A 20,597-nucleotide genomic window follows, 5' to 3' on the forward strand; every position below is an offset into this window, starting at 1 on the left:
TTTAAAGGGGCATTAGCTTTCAAATTCATGTTCACCGATTTGACTCAAATTTTATATTTGATATATAACATACTAAAACGTATATCCAAATTATTACCTTTAAGAAATAATTCATGGAAGCCATAGATTTGTTGGACATGTACACATGGCCTGGACCGTGATATTCGAATTTTATCCTGAGCTTTAGCATGGATTATTTCGATGCTAATAGGACAAATACGGTAATTTAAAAACGGAAGCGAAGGTAAGATTGCCGTTGGTATGGCTGTTCTAATTTACCCCCTGCAAGACAAAAGCTATAAATGTCAAAAAAATTTAAGCTTTGCTTGAATTATTTCTTAAATAACCAGTAGAAAATAATGGGTTCAACCCTTATAATTCTCAACCCAAACATTTGTTTTTCATTGGCTACTATTCACTGTCAAATCCACAGCTGACATGTGGTAACTTAGGAGTGAGCCGCCATGTAGACTTGCAGAAATCCACAAATGTGCAAATAATGCAAAAGAATAGAAATTGAAACAACACCTACCTCAAAACTCCATTTTAATGCCATATTATTCAAACTTAGGGCGCATACGTAACGGAAAACCTTCAGCTTGAGATTTTTCATTCGTATGACGTCATGATTGTTATGACATGAAGTACATGACGTTAATGCGCCAAGATATTTCACGAAATTTTGCGGAATTTTATTTCATTTTGATTTTATACATTTTGTAAGTTGATGTGCTTTCATTCTTTTTAGTATGCATTAGAATAGGAATAACGGTTCCGTAGTTTATTTTTCAATTTCAATTTGAACACAACGAAATCGACATAGTGTGTACACATAGGTTACGGTACATGTGGATCTACGTGGGAGGTAAATAGTAAGAGCCATCAATATGCAATCTCTGTGTCTGCCCTAAGTATAGATATATCGAGAATTGTATCACGCTTTTGTTTACATAGCGAAAGAAGCACGTCATATTAGAATCTTAAATAAACAATTTGCGATGTACGGACCCGATCATAATATATCAACATTTCGAGTGTATTTTAGTCTAGTTGCCATCTAATTAACCATCGAGGTGACCTCCGAAGACTGCCGACGGTCATATAACCCGATGTAAATTTAAACATAGATATAAATAGACAGCGAACTCGTGCAATTAGATTCTTCCAAATCTGTTTGATTTCATATTATAGGTGTAAAACCTATGTTAATAACCGTTTATACCTGAATAAGAATGAGTTTTTGTAGATCAAATATCTGAACACTATAATAGCTAAACACGCTGAACAATAACAAATCATATTTTATTTTTTTCTATATCTCGTACCTTATGCCCCTTTAAGTAGCGTGATAATGTGCTAATAGAAGAATATAGGACAGAATTGATGCTTCCACAATTGGAAAACAGCTGTAGTCATCCAACTTATGATTACAATCATAAACTTTCGAAGGAATGACTTCAATTTGTAATCCTACATGTAACATGTGTAAGTGTGACGTATTCCGTATTATAAAATGCAAGCCCTTTGAATATAGAATTTTATCTGGAATACATAACGCATGCCTTGCATTAACTTTGCTACACAGAATGGAGGTTCGTAGTGAGAAAAATATTAATCATTTCTTTGTAACAATACAATCCTACTATCAATTTCTAGATGTAACATGTGTAACCTTATATATTTAGGATATATTTAGGTCAGGTTAAGGAACCTGTATCAGGTTTTCGAACTCCTTGGTTTTTTTCCTACGATAGAGGGTAAAATAATTTGCCACATAACACCATGTTTCTGTTCATATAAGCTCGTAAAAGGTCAGTTAAAAAACTTTAAGCAGATTCTAGATTTCTTTTCTTTCGATTCGAGACCCAAATAATACCAATGCAAATATAAGGTAAAAGTCCGAGTCTGTCTTTTCCCTACATTTTTTGACATCATGAGCCTACCTCATTGACCTTACCTAGGAAATCAGTCACTCACAGATTATTAATGGTCTTTCAAACTCTAGGATGTGTTTCGGCTACATTTCATCTAAGGGCTACCACCGCTCGATGAGATTATAGCTGAGAAACAGAATCTCATTTAAAAACTATAATCTCATCTATAATCTGACAGTCTTTTATTTTCTAGTAGATGTTATATATAAACTGGGGTAACTGAAATCAACAGAGCACAACACTTTGAACTTATAAATAAAAAGAGATTATCTATACAGAGGAATTTGATGGCAAAGGTTAAAGCCACATATTGCAAAATCATATGTAATACATTATTATGATTTTCACCATGTGAATGACCCTGATAATTACATTACTTGCCTTAGTTGCAGATTGAAATTATCAATTATATCAAATTTGAGGATAATCCAGTATTTTCTCGTCTTTGATCTAAATTTAACGTGTCATTGAAAACTTCTTTTGTCGGATAAAAATATGTTGTGTAATTCTAAAGAGTATTCACGAAATGGGAAGAATGAATCATGTTTTAAAAGTATTTGGCTGTAAACTAAAGTAAGCAGGTAAGATAAAAAATTAACATGCAAGGTGTGTTCCTATATGCGGACAAATCATGAACAATCTCTTCTTGTATCGTTATTTTAATTTTGAATCTGGCTATTTTTCGATTTTTATTGTATAAAGCAATTTGTCTATGGTTACGCTTCCGATTTTTAAACGCAAAAGACCGAAAGTCTTCCAAGTAGACAATATGCATTTGTACACAAACAGAAGGCAACAAACATGTATAATTCACCAATTCAATTGGGGAAAAATTGTTGATTCGACATAGGAATTGGTATATTTTGTTGCATGAACCTTTTTCATTTTTCTTGAGAAGCTCTTCTAAGAAATCTTCCACGTAAAAAATTAATAAACAGATGACAAGAAGTGCCAGTTGTCTTTTAAAAAAAACAACTCATTATCAATCTTAAATAAGGAAATAACATACGACGATAGCTGGCGAAGTCTATGACGATGTACATGAAAGTGTAACGGTTTTATACAAGTTTTGTTTTATATCAAAACATTTTCTTTTTTAATTAAGACCAGTAGATTAATAAAACGTAGATGCAAAAACGTCTGATGAAATACATCAGGCCATATTTATCTCTTTTGAATTCCCTTGCATTTTTCAAGTCAGGAATTTGTATAACTTGCTATGCGGTAAAGATTTTACGCATTGTTGAAGGCCCTGTGGTGACCTAGAATATCTAATTTTTTCTTCATTTGGTCATAGGATGAAAGTTGGTTTATTGATAGTCATACCCCCATCTTCTTATTGATATGATAAAAGTCAGAACTCGCTCAAAACTAAATTAACTGTAAAATAGATAAGAGAAAAGCCACAAATCAATCAAAATAAACTGTATTGACAAGTTCTTTTAAAAAACGTTAAGTACAGTTATTAGTTGCTTTGTAGAAGGGCGGAAAATATACCCAAGGGACATTCAAACTTATAAGTCGAAAATAAACTGAAAACGCCATGGCTAAACAATAAAAAAAAAGATATTATGCAGTCTTACACTTTACATTGGTGTTTGTACATCATTGAACATTTCATACAGACATGGTACAAGAAGACTGGATATTGTTCAAAACCCAGAACAAATTATACATACAAACAAAAACGCATTTCGACAACAAACGACATAAGAATAAATTAACACATTGAAATAGAGACGTATAACGCACAATAGCGCTTTGGGGTATAGTTCTTGTAAATTAGAATTAGACAGAATGAGATAAATTTTATATCCAGTCGTTTGGTCTGTATTAGAGATTTAAAATAAATGTCGGACTTGGAATCCAAATACGATTGATACTACTTATCAAACAGGTATAAAACAACAGACCTTTCCCATAATAATGTTGTCTTTAATTAATGTAACCATGTTAAAAACATGTATCATGCAAGTTATTGCTAATTAAATCAAACCCCTTTTCGGTCAGACCTTTTATTTTGTACCTAAAGTCTTCTTGTTCATGTTGTTACTATTTATTAAAACTTTTCGCTTCACTGGCTATGGGTATAATTTAAAAAATCCAACCATTATGCATTGAAATCACAGACCTGATCGAAGTAATTCCAATTATCATTCTACCAAGCAAATTTGTTGAAAACAGATTCGACAATTGTTTGAAGTAAATCAAATAAAGTTTAAAGGCTAATCCGATCCACCAGAGAAAAAAAAATATTGGATTTTAAAACTACGTAAAAACACAGAGGACCAGATGTGGCTCATTTTTCAAAAAGACATTTCTCTGAGATCTATGAAATTCCAGTCAATCAGTGCGATGTAGACCTATCCCTTGAATTTGCTATTCACAAATCAAGTGAAAAGATTAACAATTTGAGCATTCTTTTCCTATTCGTTATTGTCAAAATAATTTCAAAGGAAATATGTTAACACTGAGTAGAAAACTAGCAAACGAGACAAAGAAAGACTGACACAAGGTGATGAAAAAGTAACGCGGTATTTCAAGAATAAAATATTGAAACCAGGGGAATTACTAAACTCAAGGCGATAGGAGTTTGTATGAGTTGGCAAGTGTGACAGGAGAGGTCTGGAGACAATAATATTTCGTATTATAATATTGCTATAGAAAGGTTAAAATATTGTAATTGATTTTTTTATATTAACTAAAGCGTAATTTACGATTTGTTGACTCTTAAAAAAATTAACTCCTCTTTAATCAAGAAACGTTAAACAATAACGTAAAGAAAACTGAACAATACAATAAACACTCTGTTCAGAAGCAAAACAATCTTATTTAATGCACAAGGTTCAAAGGGTGAAAGCATTTTGTTTATTCAAATCAACACCTTTTTGTTTTAAATCACCCTGACACAACGCCATTTACATCATTGAGATTTACCAGGAACTTTTGATATTAGTAGTTAAACGTTATGAAATCAAATCACTTTCCAATGCATTTTTTAAGGAGATGAACATCTGTTTTGCACCAAAAAATAATACAAACTTAAAAGTTTGACCGATGAACACACGCATATAGTGAAATACGTAATGTGCCGACATCGAAGGTTAAATGAATCAGCATCTGAAATAGTCAGAATGAAATTCATATCTTTTCTTTAATGTTAAACACTAGTGAATTGATTGAGTGTCTCGCATGTGTTGTTTGCAATAAATAATGTTTTCTGTGAAGTATTTTATTCTTACTAAGTAGGAGTTTGACGCGTTTAGCTTTTGATGTCAGCACATAACTTTATACATGATATATACATAATTATTAACTGCCATACTGCGTTTGTCAGCTGAAATTCTATATAAAAAGAAGATGTGATATGATTGCCAATGAGACAACTCTCCACAATAGACCAAATGTCACAGCAGTTAACAACTATAGGTCACCGTACGGCCCTCAACAATGAGCAAAGCCCAGGCCGCATAGTCAGCTATAAAAGGCCCCGAAATGACAAATGTCTATGCCCGTAATATATGTCTCTTTCAAAAAAGATATCTAGTTTCATAATTATTTTATTACATTCCATATTTGTCTAAATCTGAACACCAATGTTCTGTGTCATATATTTTACAAGGATTGGGGTATTATAGGATTAAACACATTTCTTATGGAGGTTATTGGTGTGAAAATTGGGGCAATTAATCACAAACTGTATGTAAAGTTTGTGAGTCACCGGCCCAAATTACACATCAATAACCTATAATAAAAATATGTGAAATACTTATCATTCTTCACCAAAACATTTTATTTTCATTTGCATATATTTACCGTTAAATCCACAGTTTGATATGTTTTAACTAAGAACTGAGCCACCATATTACCTGGCTGTTATTTATAAATGTTTGAGTAATGCAATAAAATCGAAAAGGAAACAACACCTAACTCAAAAATTACATTTTAATGAGATATTATCCAGATATGAAGCGAGCAAGTAACGGAATATCCTTCCGTTTGAGAGTTTTCATTCGTATGTCATCATGTTTGCCAAGACGGAATCTTACTCTACTATAATTTTATATATTTTCCAATCTTTTTAAACATATTTCTATTTGTAATGCATTAGAATAGGAATAACAATTTTGTAGTGTTTTGGCTGCAATATTTCAATTTTCTTAGAACCCCAGGATCCCATGAATGTGTATATATCGCACATATAAACATCCCCGTGTTAACATAGGTTAAGAAAGAAGTTTGGGCAACATCGCCTATCGAAAAGTGAACCGAGAGAAAAATTCTAACAAACCAATCCCATTGAACTATTTGAAGGTATTCAAATCAGATAAGAATTTTTAAAGTATGAGACCAAATTGTAAAAATATCTCGTAAATTGTTATGAAAAAACAAAACTTGTAATTCTTGTAAGATTTCCTGTGTATCAGAATCAAAAAGGTAAAAAACATATCCCTGTCCTCTCCAATTATAGGTAGTTGATTATGATAAATACACAGGAAACTGACCATTGTAAGACAACTTCATATATTAACATGAGGAAATAACTTGCAGCGTTTAAATCAAGAGAGTTGCTCTCCGTGTTTCGCATATTGCTACTTGAATAAATGAAACAATTGAAAAAATTGTTACAATCGTAACGATTTCATTTGTCAGGAAATACAAGGTTTATTCGGAAGTAATAACCCATTGTTTTAGTCGTTGGATTAAAATTAAAAAAAAACTTTTCGAATATATAAACTGTATCTGTATTATTATTTTGAAATTTAAAATTTGTAATTAATGGTTGAAACGCATATTCCTATGCCTACATATAATGACCCATCGGCAGTAGTCTAAATAGATACACTATCCGTTTAATATTTGTTGTTTTTACTAGACTCATTCAAGACATCATTAAAATTGTCGCCAATATCACTTGACTGATAAAATAGCATGACTGACACCATAAAATAAATAAATTACATCAGTAAGTTAAGGTCAACAACAACACATCAAAGCCAGTATCGATTATTTTAATGTCTACATGTAATCACTTTTTATTGTATTATAATTAAATCGAACATTAAAAAAGTTCATCGACAATAAAGTGGTCTAAGTAGTTCATCTACTGCAGCACTTGTCTGTCAATACTGAGGTTGTTAGTTCGAACCTTGCACGTGACAGCTGCGTTCGAGTCAAATCTTCATTAACTAGGATTCTCAGATTTCCTGTCGAATGGCCGGTGGTTCTCTCCTTGTACTCCAGCTACCTCCACCTTTAAAAACTAACCACCCCAATATGGCCAATAGTGATTAAAGTGGCATAAAACAACAATAATCAAACAATCAATCATACCCATATATGGTCAATTATCTTATTTACAGTAGCATCAACAGCATTTTTCTGGTATGACTTTCAACTTTTCTAGTGAAGATATCTTGCGAAAACACAAAGATTTGTTATGCCTTTCATTTGAGATTTTTTTCTTTTAAAAATTAAGACCTTTCCATTGGAGCGCTCTTTTTCCGTCAGTATCATCAAAAATCTGAAAAGGGACTGTTCCATTAAAAGATTCATAGGATCCAGGAAAGGGACTGTTACATTAAAACATTCATAGGATCCAGGAAAGGAACTGTGAAAAAAGACAACAACTAATGGGATAATTTGTATCACCAAAGCATAACAGTAATTTGAAAGTGTCCTTCTTACTTCCTATCCGTTTTATGCAAAAATACATTTATGTTACGGTTACTTGTGTCTGCTGTAAGATTTAAAGGTCCTTCATCTTAAATTTCATTTTTGCATACTCTATATGATTGGAAGCTGGACATATACTAGATTTTCTGAAGAAGCACCTACTTTCTATCTTTTTAATTTTCATTGAAGACTGTATGTATATTTGAATGTTAGTCTTATTGATGTTAAGTTCATGTGAATCGATGAGCAATGCTGCATAATCTCAAGACTAATATACACTAGTATATGCATTTTAGTCTTAAATCTGAACACTATCTGAAAAGTCTAAAAAGTAAATTATTTGATCATGGCTGCGCGGCCAAAACATGATTAAACCCAACACAAATTGTATATGTGTGTCCAAATTCAGGAGCCTGTAATTCAGCTTTTGTTGTTTGATGACTTTTTTTTATCAATAGTGTTTGTGTTTATTGTTTAGAAATACTAAGGATTTTAACCCCAGGAATAGTTAACCGTAGCTGTATTTGACAAAACATTTCAGAATTTTTGGTGAAACTTGTTAAACCTGGTAGCTATGGTGAGTTTATTGAATTGTTTTACATTTGTTATTTCGGGGCTTGTTATAGCTTACTATGCGGTAGGGTTTTTGCTCATTGTTGAAGCCGTACGGTGACCTATAGTTATGATATACTTTATTTACTTTTCGGAAAAAGAATGATAATATTTCTGAAGTGTTTCTATGTTTAGGGGCAAAACAGCATTTTCCAGGAATACATTAGAACTTTATTGACAGAATGGAGCTGCCTCAAACAAATAGAAATCGACCTTATGCAAGTGCACGTACACATGTAAATGTATAAGACTTTGATTTATTTTGGAGCATTCAATAAGAAATAAAAGAAGAATTGTGGTCGTTATTTCAACTCAATTTTCTATAATTTTGCAGACTTAGCATAGAGATCGTTTCAACCCAAAATAAGTTAACTGATGCAGCTCAGATGTTTATTGACGTTTTTCACATGTCTCTTTTATTGATACAAAAATTATCAACGCTTAATCGAATCAAAATTTTACAAATATTTCCTAAAATTTGTCACAAAGGAAATTGCTCTTTCAGTATGGAATTCAAACAATAAGTCAGGTCAGATGAAATGATATGATACAACATGTACTATTTAAACCTATTGTTTTAAATGAATTTCCTGTCAAAACAGGAAAATAGTTATCAGTTGATGAGGAAATTTTAACATTTATTGACGACATTAAACGCGTTGGTCGCCACATGAAAATAATCTAACAATATATATGTTACACTCAGAAACATGTCAATCCCCCAAACGTGTCCGATTCCCCCAAACGCGTCCATATGATGTCACTGAACTGCAAAACATGTCTAGTTGCTATAGGGCGCCAAAACAGGTTCTTTTTATGAACGCCCAACTGTGTCTATTTTTTTAAAACGCCCAAACGTGTCCATATGAAGCGAAAACGTCTCTTTTTTGAAGGCTTAAAAATGACTGCAAGATAGTTATGCATCACCGGAATATATTTATACAAAAGAATTCACTTAGTAAACGATGAATTAAATTGTACAAAAATAGTTAATTACAATTTCTATGTTTGCTCCCGATATGCAAGAAATATTTGCCACTTGACATCAAGTAATCAACAGTCAAAAATTGCGTTATGTGTAGCAAATTGATCTTGTAATTTTGCTTAATATGACCAGCCAGCGTTGAACAAACTATGCAAATATAAGACCACTTAAACAATAGTGAAAACTTGCAATATAAAATGTGTTAGATTTCTTAAGTGTTAAATATCTCCATCTTAAATTTTAAAACAATAATAATCAAATCAATAAAACCATTGCAAGTAAAAATAACTTTATATTCTTGTCTGCTGTTTTTTTTTATCTGAAAGTCGCTGTGCATCGTGTACCACGTCTTGGGCATTTGTCTATACGGATCACTACACCTTTCCCTCAGATATTTTTGGATAGCGGCTTAGGTATTTCTTTTAGAATCCAACCGAAACCCGACGTCTTTAATCGTATAACCGATCATTGAATAGCCGTGAATAATATTGACATCAATAAGGACATATTAGCGATAAAACTTTTGAGACGTTCTGGCGTTTCAAACTGGAGACGTTTTAGCGATAAACATTTATCGTACACATTTGGAAGATGTGAAATCAAACACATTTTTGGCAATTTGTAATTTTAAGGACACGTTTGGGCGAAATAGACACTTGAAGACCCATTGGTGGCCTTCAGTTGTTGTCTGCTCTATGGTCGGGTTGTTGTCTCTTTGACACATTCGCCATTTCCATTCTCAATTTTACGTATGGGGGAATCGGACACGTTTTTGGGGATGGACACTTTTGAGAGTGCTACATATATACGATCATCATTGCACATTATCCTTAATTTTAGATATATTTTGTTGATTATCTCTCTGTCTTCACTTAAAAACAATATGACTATTTTAGTTATTGTTAATTTCTTATTGGTCTGAAAAAAAAGTGTCGAGTTTTGACCTTTAAGTGTTTAAGCAAGAAACAACTCTCAAAACTGCTGATACGTGTCAAGCCGATATCTCTTATGTTCTTTTCATAATCAATTTAAGTTTCATTAAGTATTCTGTAAGCGGTCAATACTAATGAAGCTTTAAGAAATGATATATTTTTGTCCATTTTAAAACCTGTAAGATCTATTCTATATGGCACAAAGGACTTTGAATGAAACGTTATTCATCAATGGCGCTATAACTACCATTTACTGTTTTTGTATATTATATATATACATATTAAAGGGGCATTAAATATCAAAATCATGTTCACCGATTTGACTCAAATTTTCATATTTGACTTATAACATACTAAAACGAAAATCCAAACTATTAAAAGTCTAAAATGAACATTTAACAATACATGGACTCAATAATATGTATCAGCATTTCGTGAGTATTTGTTTTTCTAGACGTCATCTAATATATCATCGATATGACCTCCGAAGACTGCCGACGGTCATATAACTCGATATAAACATAAATATAAATATAAATAGATAGCGACCACGTGCAGTTGGATTTATTCAGCTCTATTTGCTTTCATATTGTAGGTTAAAAAGTTTATCTTCGTTTTTACCTGTATAAGAACGATTTGTGTTGATCAAATCAGTCAACCAAGTGTTTCATCCTTGTTTCCCTTTCAATGTTGATATTCACTTCCTTTTGATAACAGTAACATGCGTAACCAATATCAAGCTTAGGGGTTAAATTGAAGGTCACATGCATACGAATTCAATGAGGTCAAATTATTCACTTGAAACTGAATAATTCATCGACGATGTTTTATAGCTTATTTTGACAAAATTGAACCAAACTGCTAAAAGCGAATTATTATTTCATTATTTCACTTTCAATAATGATTGAACAAAAACAAATCATATTTGAATTTTTTTTTTGTATCTTGTAGCTTATGCGATTTTAATCTTTTCTCTCTTTTCCATTGAATTTTTGTAAACATGGGGAAGATCAAAGTTCAAGAATCAATGACAGAGAAATTTGCATAAACGGATTGTGTCTTAGGCAAAACAAACAAAAACAAATAGAAAAAAAGATTGATGTATTATTATCAAAACTTATAGACAAGGCAAAACACACTTTTGCAATGTTATTTGGTTTGTTTTTTCGTTCACCAATTAAAAGCAATCAGATAACCATTTAAGCTAATGTAGAAATGTATCATTGCATTGATCATAATGTGAAAAAAAAAAAACAATTGCGGTTAAAGTAGGGTTATACTTTTACATCAGACAGTTATGACATACATGTATATGCATCAAAGTTGGCCATGGACATGTTTCATCTGTCTTACCTACAATCCCTTTATTGCTGTCTTTTTTATTTTTTAATACATCAATGAACTCGACCGACCATCAAATTTGTACATGTGATGAACAAACAATGTTCGCCTCGGTTGTTTCTCTTATGATAGTGCCTTAATATTTAGTTGTATGTGTGCTGCGTTGTGGAATGTCGTTTTGTGGATTTTTGAAAAGTAAGATAATGATGATGGATGAGTGATTGCAATTCAATCATCAATTATGCAATCTAATATAAGGAATTCACTGAAATCTATGTTATAATTATTATTGCATTGGATTTCAAGGTCAGTGCCAAAATTAAAGTATGCAATCGTGTGTCATACTGTAATTCAACAGAAATTGACAATCAAATTCATTTTTACAGTATCATTGTTTAAGGGACAAGTTAATGTATTCTCCAGTATTTCGTTTTGTATTTTCATGACCGTTATCTGCAAAGAAATGTGTGTTTTTATTATCCTGTGAAGGATCTTGTTCGGTGAACGGAAAGCAAGGTCTACAAGTGGTGTTCTGTAAAGAAGAAGAATTATCATAGATTGAACTCGTTTTTGTACTGCTGTAACCATGTTCATCTTCAACATAGTTATGTGCCACCAGGGTCGTGTATGGCCGTTCATATCCATCGTCCAAATCTTCTGAAGCAATACTTTCATTGTCCGATGATGCTACTGTATGTTCTGAAGTATCGGTGTCATTGTTCGACAATGCCAAATACTGTTCTTCAGACACGATAGATATGTTCCTATTTTCAACAACTAATCTGGAGTCTGTTGAAATCATCTGGTTGTTATGTTCTGGAATCATAAAATGTACATTATTGTACTTTTAAATTTAAAACAGGTTTGAACATACTGAATTTATAAAAATGATACGGCTTGTACCTTTTCGAATGTAAGTCAACTAACTGCTGTACCGACTTAGGTAGTATCATCAACGTAGGATACTGATTTCAATGCGCATAACGAGCGATTCTGGAATAACAGTCCAAATGTACGACGAAGACCAAACACACTATTTATGTAAGAAGGTAGAAAGACATTGTCGAATTAGATTTAGAATTAAGTTTAAGGTACACATTAAAACAGTTTAGCCATTTTTTAAAAGTTATATAAAGATAATTTTCTACAAGCTAAATTATGGAAAGTTCGGGGCTTGCTTTGAATCGTCGTGTCTCTCCGTGCATTTCTCTTGTAGGAAGCGTTACATAACCGTATATTAATTTGTTTTATCGATATTTCTTAGTGTTAAACATGTTTAAGGATTTTGTTTATGTCGTACCGGGTAATGTGGCTAGTACGAAGTTATCTTCAACAATCTCGATATAATGGGCACTGTCATCACTATTTCTTTCAGCTGTTTGATCATTTCGTGTAGTTATCATCCTACAATTATCGGAAACACAATAACATATTAATATATTTCATAAGAGTTCTGTTTCTGTTTTGATTGCGGATTTTCCTTTGCGTTTTTCATTGCATTGCAATGACAAGTTAAACCTTCAAGTTATTATCTGAAAACTTTTAGGAGACTGTATTGTATTTAAAGCTCCGACGGCATCAATTGGGGATTTGATGATCGCGAATTAAGTTTACTGGCGACGCGTTAGCGGATCCAGTAAACGGGTATTTGCGACCATCAAATCACCAATTGGTGCCGTCGGAGGTTAAAATACAATATTTTTATCTCCATTCTAATGAAACTGACAGAAAACAACGTCAAATCATACATTTAAAATCTGTCATACGTCGTCTGTGTCTGCGCGTACTTTTTCATAGCAATTGTGAATTGATGCCATTAAAATTGGTGCTGTTATCCAATCAAAATGAACGTTACAACCGATGTTGCATTCAAATTAAGAATGATTCGTTTGACCATTTCAATTAGATAGCCATTGATTTTGTTAAACGGAGAATGTCTTTTCAGTAAAAGTATTCTTTTAGCAACAAACTGGAGATGAATTATTACTTGGTATTGATTCAAAACTAAAGACGCGTGAATGCTAAACAGTTTTAGCAAAATTAAGTTAATACCGTATTTGTTGCATGAAAATCAAATTGAGGTAATGATATTTGTCCAGTTTGTTTTTGTTGTTTGGTTTATTCAATGATTTCGTTTCTGTGTATTTTTACCATGTTGCTGTTTGTCATTTTGGTCTTGTGAGGGTTTTTTTTCGCCTTGGTATAGTCGCTTATTCTTAAAAGTTCATATCAGCTATATAATTTGATACATATGCATCGGATATGATTGGGCGCAAAATTTTGCATTATTCCAACAACATCGAGTCACCAACATATACGTTATCATAATTTGAATATTTTTCAAGCGATTGATTTTACAGTCTTCTTTTAGTTTTGCATTTATTTGGAGGCTACATGTACTACCAACAGTCAAATTTAAGCAGACAATCAGACATGCAAATATGTTGCATTTTAAGCCCTTTTCTGTATGAAACTTCATCAGGATCGTGTATAGATAAGCATCATGAACAGAAAATATGTATTCGGAGGTGAGTGTGGTGTGCATTTTTGCTAAATAAGTATTCTTTATTGTGGTCAGCCAGTTGAAACCCGCCTCCAGGTGCGGGATTTTCTCGTTGCGTTGAAGACCCGTTATTTGTCTTGGGTTGTGTTCTGTTCTTTGGTTGGGTTGTTGACTTTTGACACATTCCCTATTACCATTCTCGATTCTCCTAACAAAATTGCTGTTTTATGAACAATTAAGGCAACAGTAGTTTACCGATGTTCAATCATATAAATCAATACAAATAGTTCTTCAAATAAAATGTCATGATTGTTTTGGATTAGCCATGAATGGAACCTTTATCTGTAAATTAAATGTTCATACAATGGTACAAGATTTTGATGGCCTTATCTATGTCTTGTCAGATCTGTTATAATTTTAAGTTTCCTGTGCTCTTTAACTTCGTAAATTTTTTGGTTTTCCATATTTTTTATTGAAGTGCCACTTCTGAGTCTATGAAGACAAAACGCGCGTCTAGAGCAATGAATTATTAACTTATTTTAGACTAAACGCACGTATTGCATTTTTAATTTTAAGACTGGTATTTGTGATTAGTTTTTGCATACAGAGTTTAAATTCACAAAGTTTGAGATAAAATGAAAATGTAAGTCGTGTTTGATTTTGAGCCAAATAGTAACGCACCTTTTTCTGTATCTTTGTTTAATGTACCCTGTAATTAGAACATGGTTCAAATTAAACATGTAACTTCAGCATTTTATATAATTGTTGTCTTTTCTTTTGAACCCTGAATGTACGTTATTTTTATTCCGAAGTGCGTTTTTGATAAATAAATCCCATTTAATTCCTAATGCAAGTTGAACTATATTTACAGTTTTCTATTAATTTCTTAAAGGAGCATTAGCTGTCAAATTCATGTTCACCGATTAACTCATATTCTCATAATCATTTGATTTATGACATACTAAAACGTTTATCCATATAACAAAAAGTCTAAAATAAACAATTAACAATGCATGAACTCGATAATATGTATCAACATTTCGTACGTATTTTTGTCAAGGCGTCATCTGATTAAACATCGAGTAGACCTCCGAAGACTACCCACGGTCATATAACCCAATATGAACATAAATATAAATATAAACAGATAGCGACCACGTGCAATTGGAAATGTCTAGGTTTGTCGTAATTCATATTATAGGTATGTTTATGATCGATTTTTCCTGTATGAAAATTTTTTTTTTGTGGATCGAATCAGTCAACCAAATAGTTCATTATTGTTTCACTTTCAATGTTTACATTCTTTTCCCTTTAATAGCTGAATACATGTGTAACCCGTCTCCACCTAAAGGGTTAAATTGAAGTTCACATGAAAAAGGATTCAATGAGACCGAATTATTCACTTGCAAGTGCATAATTCATCTGCGATAATGCTCAGCTTATTTTGCCAAAATTGGACCAAATTGGCAGCTAAAAGCGAAGTGTTATTTCACTTTCATTAATGATTGAACAAAAAAAATCATATTTAATTTGTTTTATATCTCGTAGCTAATGCCCCTTTAAGGTTTCATTACATCGCATGAATTGATATAAATTTGATTTTGGAAAAGAGTTTTATTCATTCGACTGAACACCCGTAATTTATGTATTATGTAATCGATCAGTACTATCAAGCTGTAGGAAATGATACATTTTTGTCCATTTTAATACCTGTAAGATCTATTCTATAAGGCACAAAGGACTTTAAATGAAACGTTATTCATCAATGGCGCTCTAATTACCATTTACTGCTTTTGTATATTATACATATACATATTAAAGGGGCATTATATGTCAAATTCCTGTTCACTGATTTGACTCAAATTCTCATATTTGACTTATAACATACTAAAACGAAAATCCAAATTACAAAAAGTATAAAATGAACAATTAACAATACATGGACTCAATAATTATATCAGCATTTTATGAGTATTTGTTTTTCTTGACTTCATCAAATAAATCATCGAGATGACCTCCGAAGGCTGCCGACCGTCATATAACCCGATATAAATATAAATATAAATATTAATAGCTAGCGACCACGTGCAATTGGATTTTTTTTAGCTCTGTTTGATTTCATATTGTAGGTATGTTTATCATCGATTTTACCTGTATAAGAATGAATCAGGCAACCAAATGGTTCATTCTTGTTTCACTTTCAATGTTTACATTATTTACCCTTAAATAGCTGAATGCATGCGTAATCCGTCTCCAGCTAAACGGTTTAATTGACGTTCACATGAATACGGATTCAATGAGGTCGAATTATTCATTTGCAAGTGAATAATTCATCTGCGATGTGTCTTAGCTCATTTTAACAAAATTGGACTAAACTGGTTGCTAAAAGGGAAGTGTTACTTCACTTTCAAAAATGATTGAACAAAAAAAAATCATATTTATTCTTTTTTATATCTCGTAGCTAATGCCCCTTTAAGGTTCCATTATATCGCATGAATTGATATAAATTTGATTTTGGAAAAACGTTTTATTTATTCGACTGAACACCCGTAATTTACATTTCTTTTTCTTAATGCTTGCAATTTCCATGTTTGTTTGAGTTTATCGGATAGTGAGAACTTACGCAAATATATTCCCATTACAAGCAGTAGGACTACAATGAGGATGAGTAATACTATGATGCCAATGCCTTCGGAAGATATTGCTTTTTCTTCTGATTTAGCTAAAACAAGATATAGTTTTTCCTATGGTTATAATTTTACAACAGGCATTAATTCATAAGCTAGCAAAGCATGATGACAAGAATCAAAGCCGTACTGTTCATGATGTTATTCAAATAAAATATGCAATTATTCATTTTTTTTAATTTTTTTTTTTGTACAGGTCAATGAGATTGTTTTTTTTTTGTAATGTAGTCATTCATTCTTGGACTTGTGATATTTAATGGATCCTATCGTGTCTTCTTAAGTTTTTAATTTATTAATTTTTCTTCCTGAAAGTTTGTGAGCTACAGTAAAGTTCTGACGAAAGAAAACTGAAATTACAGGTGATTACTAAAAAACATGAAAACAACACGTTAAAAAATTCATGCGTCCGATGCGCTCAAAGCCGTACATTTAAAAGCCAATGATGTATAAGAACCGAAACAATTGAAGAGCTATATGATAAAAAAGGACCTTATAAAATAGCCAAATCCATCTAAAGTCAACTTTGCCTGAGGGAGTTGAAACCTTTGTTACTTTATAATTTCAAAATTTATAAACGGTCAACTTCAGAAAGGTTAGTTACAAATCAAGGCAGTATCAAAGTACCTACTACTGAGCTGATGATACCCTCGGTGACGAAATGTAAGTGTACATTACAGATGTGGGTTTTTTGTATTATTTTTTGTCGTTAAGTTGCTATACAATATAGTGCTATTTCGAAATGCGTCTTTTTTAAACTCAATATACATTTTTGTACAAGCTGTTGTTTCAAATATATAAACATGTATATATATGTTAAAACGGAGCATGTTTTATCGGTGAAAGCTTCATACAACTTGTCGTCTATGTTTCAGTAATGTAATTACGAATTTGACACATCTTTGACATTTCTGTGAATGTATTGTTAAGTTGACTATTGATGTACACTGAAATTTCAATGTATTAGTCCATCGTGCAAAATCGGTGCCTTGCGGTTGTGTTGTACGACGACAGATGGCAATATTCTCGTCACAAAGGTGTCATTTGATATTAGATGAATCAGTTATTACCGAAGTTTAAAACACGTTTACTTAGCTCATTTTGAATATACAAACCAAGATTAGAAAAATATAGGGAGGGAGTTCGCTAAATAACTTTTTAGAAAATCTCACAAAATAAATGAGGAAAAATTAAGTGGTGTTATTTTTTTATACCAATATCAATTTCTGATTTAAGGCCAATATAAAAGATCGTTAAATACAGTTCGAATTAGTACCTGTTAGTGTTAGAGCTATGTTCTACATTTTGTCTGTGTAGCAAATTTCCAGCAGGTCTTGCACATGTTTAACATGATATAATGTGACATTTTCTTGATAGAGGTTTCTTACTTACTCGCAAATTAGTTCATCCAAATGGAAAGTTGAAGTTATGATTTGGTTTACCACAATTAAAAATATGTGTCAAAAAAGACCTCGTATATGCCATAACATCAACAACTTGTAACAATACCCACCATATTTTACTTGCAGTGTTTAACACGCCATATTACACTACTGAATGTACCTTCTCCAGAATATTTTTTATTCCTTATCCAGGTTTGGCTAGGCTTTTGTCCTTTTTAAGTATGTCACCTCTTCAATCTTTTAATAACGGTTTTGATTTTTGAAAAATGTATTGGACTTGATATTATCGATGAGAGATTAATTGTCAAAATTGGCCTCTGGTGTAGTAAAATTTGGAACCATTAATGTAAATACAATAATCTTTACGACGAATGAAATTTTGATTTTGTCTAACTTAATACATTTTCAATTTAATTTCCATTTTCGATATCTTTTATCAGATTTAATTTGTTTACGATTGTAGAATATGGAATGTATAATCATTATCCTAATAAAATGAATATGACGGCCATTTCAATTTGGTCACATATTTAAGAAAATAGAAATCTGTTTAAATTATTATTCCAGGCCCTTTTCATGATTCTTACCACGTTTTCTTATTTCTAAAATAAAACTGTTCATTGAAAATTTATTGCACACTGTGATATTAAACCATTGGAAGCTCTGCAGTTTGACAAGACGAAACGTTACTTCTATACCGTTTGCTGTTATATTGACACCATGGAAATTCATCCTCACTGGAACACTTTTCTTTGATATATCCTTTATATTGAGACTTCCAATTGCATTCAATATGTTCAAATGAAGACATTTGATTTCTGACGTACTGTAAATTTTAACTATTATATCCATTGGTTTTCCAATTTCTCCATATTGGATTTTCTTGTTGTCAGCTACAAAAACTGGCTGTCCTATATACAAAAGAAATGACAATAAACATTTGTTTTCATATATCAATATTCAAAATGCATGGATGAACTAAATGCTATATATATATATATCATATACATACGTTATTTTATCCTTTCGTATAATGTAGTAGTATTCGTGTGTTTACTTTCTTTTTATCTAATTACGCATATGGAGAAGTAATCAAAAATTTATATATAGAAATCATAAAGACAAAAAAAAATCATCAATTACCGTCCGGTTTCACTGATTTACATATCATCACGGATCGAACTAAACTAAACCTAAACAGTTATACGTATTATATAATAAGAAATGGCTTCAACAAAAATGTGTAAGTGGAATCGTACTGTCGATTCCGAATTTATTGCGATTTTTATTATTTCGAAATATTGTTTGGATATAGCATGTGTAGGTTTCTAAAAGTAAAAACTTGCTTCATGCATAATCTTAGCATTCTATTTTGTCTATTGTTTTTGCAATCGCTAAAAAAAATAAATGCATGATACAATTTCTACTTTTAGAGTATTTTGGCAGCTTTATAGTAAGTGTTTGCGTACGAATAATGCCCTTTCCCGCTGATATATACAAATTGCCGTTATATTATGATATTACACCACTATCTTTGGTTGTGGAGGGATGAGCACTCACAAATACTCTAAACCCGGCCGTTGAACTAGACAACACATTTTATCTTAAACAGTCATGTTGATATGAGCAGCTCTTTTATAACTAATTCAATATGTTTTTAGTCATTTTAAGTCTTTTTAGACTTATATACCGCGATAAATTCAGTACTGTTCTGTCAATTTTGATTAATTAGTCTTAAAATTGATTAAAGTATGACCAATACAGATAAGTTATTGTTTCGAATGTTCAGATGGCATTAAATCAAAATAACCGTTTTATCCTTACATGTATTTATTAGTGCTGGTTTTCTCTTTTGATTTGTTTTACATGTACATTTTGCATGTCGGGATCGTTTATCAATTATACGACGTTTTGGAATTTGCACCTTTGTAAAGACCGTTCGGTGTTGCTAACATTCACGTCATGTGGTCTCTGGTGGATAGTAACTTTCTTACATTCAGGCCCATGCGCTCCACACAGAGTCATATAGTAAATTATCATATGCTTACCACATCTCATATTAAGGCCTCCTCGGAACTTTTGCAGGTTCCTTCTATGTATTGGTTATCTAAACTACGTTAAGAAAACCCGTAAAATATCGTTTCATATCGGCCTTTTGTAAGTGTTCTACAACTTATCTTTCAGTGTTTTAACTAGTTCCTTAACTACTATCAAATAGTTTACCATTTACTTTTGTAATAAAGCATATGAAAATAGCGTAATTAACTATTTGTACAGTGAAAAGTTATGTGACTGTTTTTGACAGTTTTGACTTTCAAGTCTTTTCACTACACTTCCACACAATCTTATCATCATCCTATTTGATTAAATGTTCGTTTGAAAAATCGGATTTCAAATGTATCTGCTGTAACTCATATAAAGGCTTCTCTTGTAATGAAAAAGGTAAATGTGCTAGATATACTGTTATGAGATGATAAAAGCTGTAAATTTTCTTCTTGACAACACGTATACACGTTTCAGCAATAAA

General features: G+C 31.9%; 1 protein-coding gene across 1 annotated transcript; it reads right to left on the reverse strand.

The window, feature by feature from the left end:
* Nucleotides 1-11,513: 11,513 nt before the first annotated feature.
* On the reverse strand, nt 11,514-19,011 carry LOC127719060 (uncharacterized). Its single transcript, XM_052225110.1, has 5 exons — nt 18,658-19,011; nt 16,607-16,705; nt 14,665-14,692; nt 12,781-12,884; nt 11,514-12,296 (listed from the first exon to the last, which is right to left on the reverse strand). Exons 1-5 carry the CDS (start codon nt 18,920-18,922, stop codon nt 11,869-11,871), a joined length of 924 nt encoding a protein of 307 aa, XP_052081070.1. The 5' UTR covers nt 18,923-19,011; the 3' UTR covers nt 11,514-11,868.
* Between the last annotated feature and the right edge of the window lie 1,586 nt (nt 19,012-20,597).

This window comes from Mytilus californianus, unplaced genomic scaffold (genome assembly GCF_021869535.1).
Source record: "Mytilus californianus isolate M0D057914Y unplaced genomic scaffold, xbMytCali1.0.p SCAF_10, whole genome shotgun sequence".
Taxonomy (NCBI): Eukaryota; Metazoa; Mollusca; class Bivalvia; order Mytilida; family Mytilidae; genus Mytilus; species Mytilus californianus.